This window comes from Quercus robur, chromosome 5, assembly GCF_932294415.1.
Source record: "Quercus robur chromosome 5, dhQueRobu3.1, whole genome shotgun sequence".
Lineage (NCBI taxonomy): Eukaryota > Viridiplantae > Streptophyta > Magnoliopsida > Fagales > Fagaceae > Quercus > Quercus robur.
The window spans coordinates 75,040,924-75,048,058 of NC_065538.1; the positions used below are offsets into that span (position 1 = coordinate 75,040,924).

The following is a 7,135-nucleotide window of genomic DNA, read 5'->3' on the forward strand; positions in this document are numbered from 1 at the left end:
TTTAGAGATAAAATTATACTTTATATTACAATACAAAATAATTATTTACTTTCACACATTGCGTGAGTTTGCAACTAGTACAGTTTAGCAAGTGTGGCACACACTAGGACTAAAACAAATGACATAATGAGCCTAGTTCTTCAAAATCTGCAATCCAAGATCAATCAAAATCTCGGTCAATCCAAATTGATTTTATATAGTTGACAAAAACAAATCATAGTAAAAAACACATACATTCAACACGATTTACAATACAAAGGGGAAAAGAAATGCAACTACAGTTACATAATGTAGCATTAGACTAGTAGTGGTGCGGCAGTAGTGTTATCAACACACTGTAACAATCATTTCCCATACCACTATGACAGTACACCAGCGTAAACTTCTAAACATCATAAGCCCTACAATACAAACCAAACTTTTTTTTTGAAGTAATGCAGAAACTTCACACAACAATTAAGGAGCATCACAGGATTACAGAAGCTGCACACATCAATATAATACAAGAGTTTGCAGGATGGTGGACACCATAGTAATGACACACCTAGCATCTCTTTCTTTCTTTTTTGGAGGGGCAATGGAAACACTCAAAACACCTAGCTTTTAAAAGTGTTATCATGCCAGGCCAATAATTTACTGGATATTAACCCTTAAGAGCAAGCCATAATGATTACTAGGCAATACAGGAAGCATCGACTTTTGTACCCCTTTTTTTACCTTCTTCTCCTTCATATATGACACTCCAGGTATAGCCTCCATTCCTATCATGTCGATTGCAATTAATTTGAAATCACACAGATTGCAAATAAATCTATCTGGCCGCTTTTGCAAAGGCCGGTTCCAAGACAGCATTGGATTAGACACAGTATCATATGTCCATCCACTTTCACCGGGCCTTAGATCTGCCCAGGCATCAATCCATCCATCAGATAAAGGAAACTTTCCATCCGATTTTTCATCCCAATTCATGTCACCACAAAAGACCACATTTGGAAATTTCTTAAGAAAGTTAACAGCCTCCTTTGCCTGAGCTATACGTTCCTCACTGTGCATTTGATCCCATTTAGGAGGGGCAGGGCAGGGGCTCTCAAGATGGCTTGTGGACACAGTCAACAATTTCCCCCTCACTTCAATCTCTGCCATCCACAGTTCTCTCAGCATTGTAGAATTGCTGAACGGTTTGCAGCTAAAGGATTTTACTGGAAGTTTGCTCAACTGCAATTGACAAATCAAGTTAGGCTCCAACACTACCTTAAATATGAACATTGAAGTAACAAATTATTTGACATGCAGAAAAATCATATCTTGAATAACACATCCTAAGACAAGTAGCCCGAAAGAGAGTGCACTATAGAAGCAAGATAAAATTCATAGTATAAAAGAAATTCACAAAAACAATCACATTATGGGCTTTACCACCTTAAAAGGTCAAATATAACTAAAATATGTGAAATTAATCATTTGAGAATATGAGTAGATTTCCAAGAATTGGGTAGTGCCGTAGCGGCCATATTAATTTTCTAAATTTTTCTGTGAGCATTATACACAGCAAGAAGACATATTCTACTGTTAACACTAAAATTCCCCCTACACTGATGTACTTCATGGAAAAAATTCTAGAAAGACCTAACTAAAAGAGAAAGAGAAAACCAAACAAAAGAACCTGACTTATCCAACAGACTGCAGTATCCCTCCACTAAGTAACCTCCCATGGTTTCTACAAGCTTGCATTGCAACTACGTTGGCCAACCTAAATTTGCAAAGGATGCACAATATCTTACCTGCATGCAGAAATTTCTTCTTTTACTGGCCATTTGATGTGAAGCTGAGCAATTATATGAGTTCCACCAGCTTGATACCTTAAAAATGTTGTATATATCAGGTGTAACCCCCTGTACGGCATATATTCTGGTCATAAATATGATGAATAGTTAATTGGAAACGACCTATGAGATGAAGCCAAAATGGCACACCTGGAAACAAATGACATCAGGAGAATGCAATTGAATAAGTTCACCAAGAGCCTCCATCCTCTTATGTATCTCCAAATCTTGGAACCACACATTGTAACTCAGAATTTTCACTGCACTTGAAACCATGCTCGAACAATTTCCCTCTGCCACAAACACAGTGTTTTTTAGAAATTCATATCAATAATAACAAAAGACTCCAACATAGCAAGATTGAAAATCTGAGTTAGATGTGACCATTAAATATGGTAAATAATATTCATTAAAATAACTCATTATAATAGGCATCAATGTCCTCCAACAACATGAGATTAGGAGAACTGATAACAATTGATGATTTTAGTTACAACCTCTCTCTAGTCATTATGCTCTATTAGAATCTCTAATTCTTTCTCGCCACTAGGAAGGGAAAGCCTTACTTTTAAAAGGTCGTACCCAAGGCACAAAACTCTCACTTTTGCAAAATCCTAAAAGGGCATTCACATTTATTTGAAATTTCATAAAATTATTCAAACACAAACAATTTGTCGTTGCCCGCTCCAGCACAAAGGCTTAGTACCAAGCCTTCGTTGTCACTACTTCTGAAATTCTATGGCTTCAATGGGTTTTGGTTGATATGGGTGCCCCTCAGTCCACTAATTCTTCCATCCACTGTGACAATTGGAGTGCTGTCTGCATTACTCACAACAATATTGTCACAAGTGCACCAAAGATATTGAGATAAATTGCCACTTTATTTGTCATTGTCTTCAGCATAATAGCCTCCTTTTGTAATCTTTTTGTTCTGAAGATCAACTTGCTAACATGTTTACTAAATCTCATTCACCCGGTCATCTCCATGATCTTATTTCCAAACTCAATCTAGTTTCCTCCACACCGCCCTCAGTTTGAGGGGTGAGGTTAACGTATTTGACATTACTATGATGTACATATATCTAGGCCAGAATTATGACCTGAATCAAGGCATATCAATTAAACTTGATTCAAGACATAATCAAGGCGCCTACGTCAACGCTATCCCTCATTACTCTCTTGGTAAGCTATATATATATATATATTCGTGTCTAATATAGAGACAAATATATACTGAATATAGAGATTTTCATATTCAATAACTCTTGTTCTTTTTCTTTTATTTTTCATTTTTTGCAGAGAAATTGGACATCAAACTGATACATTATCAAATTATCAATATGTGTTACCAAAGTAAAATACCAAAGGTTCTCCATGAAAAACTCAAGAACCAGCCCAGCAGCACTCTACTGCTGTCATTACCTTGCCAGGAGGACTCCTGACAAGCCTATGGGATTAGGCAATTCCTTCTTTGTGTATATAACACAAGAGACAGAGGCAACTTTCCCCACAAGGGAAATTTCACCTAACATCTTAGTATTCGTCTCAACACTCAACAGCCTAGTTGTCCTTGAGAGTTGAGAAACTCTTACAATTTTAGGTTTCTATTAGCTTCTGTTTTGGCTTAATGAAGTTAGAGCTCATCTTAGTTGCAGTGTACTTGACATATAACAAATATTATGTATAGTATAAGAACTTGATTAAGGATAATTTTGGCTAAAAGGAAGTGCATGAAACGGTCTCATCCACAAACCTTGTTGCCATATATATCAGCATTAAAAAAAATCATCACCGAGCAAAGATTATAAACATGTTCTATAAGTGACAACTAGAAGCAGTTTCAATTTTGAGAGGCAATAACAAAGGAAAGAACAAAGAAGTGCAAATTCAAGTCTGGAGTTAAAAGCCAAATGAGCAGAATGACATTCTGATGCTCAAGAGCACAAAGTCAGCAATCAATTTGTTAATTGCTATCAATTTCATGCTATAAAGATCCAATATGAGGATTCTATTGGACAAATAGAATACACCAAATCAATGCTTTTACGTTCATTAGCTACTAGAAGATCTTAATATATTTGCAGATACAACCAACAGCTCATTAAATGGAATAGAAGAACTTGATGTCGATAGATATAAGTTTTACCAACTTTTAAGGATTAATACGCACCATCAACACCATATAAAGTGATAAGTCAAAAGAAATAGGTATGATGGACAAGAATTAGAGCAAGTCATAAATGCACTAAATACAAAATACAAAATCCAAGATGAAAATGAAATGCTTATATTGACTGGAAAATACACAAACCTCTTCTGAACGGAGGCTGATATTTGCCACTCCCTAATGGAGATTGACCAAAAAGCTCAGGTTCCAGTTGACCAAAAAGTATGGATTTATGAAGATCACACTGATCAGTAGAGAGAGCAGGTTGATTGTTACCTGGCGTCGAAGAGCTGGTTGATTGGGGAGAATCCTTTTTTCTTCGTCTGCTTCTCTTTGTCTGATCATTGTTGGTCTTCTTGGCAGGACAATCTTTGTCATCTAATGATAGAGATGAAAATTGATCATATGTTAGTCTACGCTCCACAGTTTGCAACTCTTGCACAGCTTCAGAAACAGTTGGTAGAGGGGAACGTTCCATCATAGACTTTCTAATATCCTCAAATTTATCTGGTAAAGCCATGAGAAGCTGAACCAACCGAGACTCTTCACGGTATTTCTTGTAACTCTCTAAATCACTCAATTCCTTTGGCTCCATCTCATCTAATTGCAGCCAATAACATTGCATAAGACGATATAATCCAGCAATGGGAAAACCACTTTGTTTCACACCCTCAATCTCCCTCTCCAACCGATACTTTTTAGCAAAATTCGACTCACCACCGTGGGCATACAACCCTGCCAAGTAGTCCCATGCATCCTTAGCAGACTTAATATGATCCAAACGTTTCTTAAGGGAACTATCAACATAAAAGTTGATAATATACAGAGCCGTTGAATTCATAGATTCCCAATGCTTAATCAAATTTATGTAATCTTTATCTTTGGGGTCAGGACGAGTCGCTGACCCACTTACATAGTCCCACAGTTCTCCTTCAATCTCGAAATTACGCATCATATATGTCCATAGTAGATAATTAGTTCCATCCGATTTGAGTGTAACAGCATCATCCGAGTCATAATCCATAACCCAAAACAAGTTGCTCAATCAAACGGCAAAGATGCTTGGAAATCTAACACCTACAATATTATAAGCACGTAAAGAATGTAAAAATGGCTTTCATGCACAGTGTCCTTTAAAAAAAAAATTTCCTGATCAAGTTTAGTTAGTTAATAATTTACATTAGAAGTCTAGTACTGACAATTAAGATGAAGAACAGAAACAAGAACTGAACACATGAGTTGGAGCTGAGGACTAACCAGATTGAGAGGACCTTTACTTAGCTTCAAAGACTTCAAAGCTCTGAGGAAGAGTCAAGTCTTTTTCTTTTAACTCTTTATCCAACTTTAACTTTACTATCTGGATCTAGACGGGCCAGCGAAGACACAGATACGAGGTTGTCGTTTTAGTTAAACGACTCGTTTTGACTTAATGATTTATATGTACCCAAGCCTATCTGCAAGAGTCCAGTCCATTTAGTTGTAACGAACACATTGAATGCATGGCAATTGGCAATGATTAAATGGCCTTTATATGATCCTAAACCCATTTTCATATGAATAAGACTTTGTAATGATTAAATGCTCATGTAAACCCGTGGACCTTATTTTATTGATGGGCTTTACTAGGCTTTTTGTGCCTAAACTCATATTCTTTGTATGAAAAAGTTACTGCACTAATTGTTCGAGTTAATATTAGAATTGTGGTGGGGAGTTAGGACGCAACAAATTGTCAATATATTTTCATAATGGTTGAGATGTCAATTCCTTACATATTAAAATAAAAATAATAAAATATGAGATTATGACTCACTACAATTGAAAACAAGGGTATTGTAAGATTTTGTTGTGCCTCAGAATTTCTTTTAATATGATTCATCTTCTATGCATCAAGAGAGTAGGGACACCAGGTGGAATATGAAGGCCACAAAATGCAAAGTCTTTTTTTTTTAATCAAATGCAAAATCATTTAGCTATGTAAAATGATGGCATCTTGTGATATGACGAGATGGAGTTTAGGCCATCGATCCCTCGTAACATTAAATGGACCATGAAAGTGCTAGTACAAACTACAAAGTTCATATTCTTTTTATGGTTCCACTAGCCATTTTGGTAACAATGGCCGAGAAAAGGGGCATGCCTTTCAACAAAGATGTTGTGGATTTTTTTCTGGCTAAACTTTTTTTTTTTTTTTTTAATTTGATAATTGCGGACGGGAGATTCGAATTTTGGTTGTCTCTATTGGAAGAACTAAAAGGTGCCAACTAGTTGAGCTACCTACAAGGCTCTAGCCAAACTTGTTGGAGAGAAAAATAATGAATGTGAGTGGTAAATTATAGTTGCTTAACTAGAACCCATTAACCTAATGAGTAATGACAAAAAATAAATAAATTATCACAAGGGTTCATCATAAATTAAAACCTTACCATACCTATATAATAAGAAAAAAAAATGAAGGTGAAGTTAAACCGGTAAAATGTTGTGGCTTTTGATATCTTAGATTGGAACAACTATTTTGGCCAATATAACCAAAACAACTAAGACAAGTAAAAATAGGCTGATATTTTGGGCAAGACAAAACAACGGGGTTCTTTCTATCACTTTGGTGAACGGTGTGAAAATTTTTGTTAGTACCAACAAATGAGAAATGGAATTTAAAACCTTGATTTCTATTACTCTTAACCATGAGCTAGTGGTCTATTCTCACAATATTTCATCTTAAGGTATCCATCTTTTAAGGAAATTTTCATTTATTACAAGAAAATCCAATTGTACTTGTAGGGGAAAATAAATGAGAAGTCCTTCAATAACCAAATAATAGAAGCAAAACACATCTTGGTTGAATATTCTCCAATCACCACTGCTTAAGATATACCTATATTAGAAAATTGCAATATGCTACTAACTTAGGATTAGGAATTTAGGAATCTTTGTTACTCCTAAGTCCTAACCCAAAGCTAGCAGTGCATTCTTATCTCAAAGAGTTAGGATAAGTCCACAGCCAACAACACCTAAAAGAGTCATTTAGTTGATAGACGTGGTAGTATTCACAAGCCATGTTTTGAAACGCTCACAATTAGGCCTAAAAAACAATATACACCATGTGGTAGCATTCATAAGTGTGATTTATTTATTTATTTATTTTGTT

General features: G+C 35.7%; 1 protein-coding gene across 3 annotated transcripts; it reads right to left on the bottom strand.

Annotated features, from left to right (window-relative positions):
* Positions 1 to 214: 214 nt before the first annotated feature.
* Positions 215 to 5,396, bottom strand: LOC126727081 (uncharacterized). 3 transcript variants are annotated; one of them, XM_050432558.1, is made up of 6 exons: positions 5,248 to 5,396; positions 4,267 to 5,067; positions 4,135 to 4,167; positions 1,974 to 2,116; positions 1,782 to 1,859; positions 215 to 1,215 (listed from the first exon to the last, which is right to left on the bottom strand). In XM_050432558.1, the coding sequence occupies exons 2-6, from the start codon at positions 5,012 to 5,014 to the stop codon at positions 634 to 636; spliced, it is 1,584 nt and encodes a 527-aa protein (XP_050288515.1). In that variant the 5' UTR covers positions 5,015 to 5,067; positions 5,248 to 5,396; the 3' UTR covers positions 215 to 633. The 3 variants fall into 3 exon arrangements, with proteins under 3 accessions (XP_050288515.1, XP_050288513.1, XP_050288514.1); XM_050432556.1 differs by having other exon boundaries at positions 1,782 to 1,892; positions 5,248 to 5,395; XM_050432557.1 differs by lacking the exon at positions 4,135 to 4,167 and having other exon boundaries at positions 1,782 to 1,892; positions 5,248 to 5,395.
* Between the last annotated feature and the right edge of the window lie 1,739 nt (positions 5,397 to 7,135).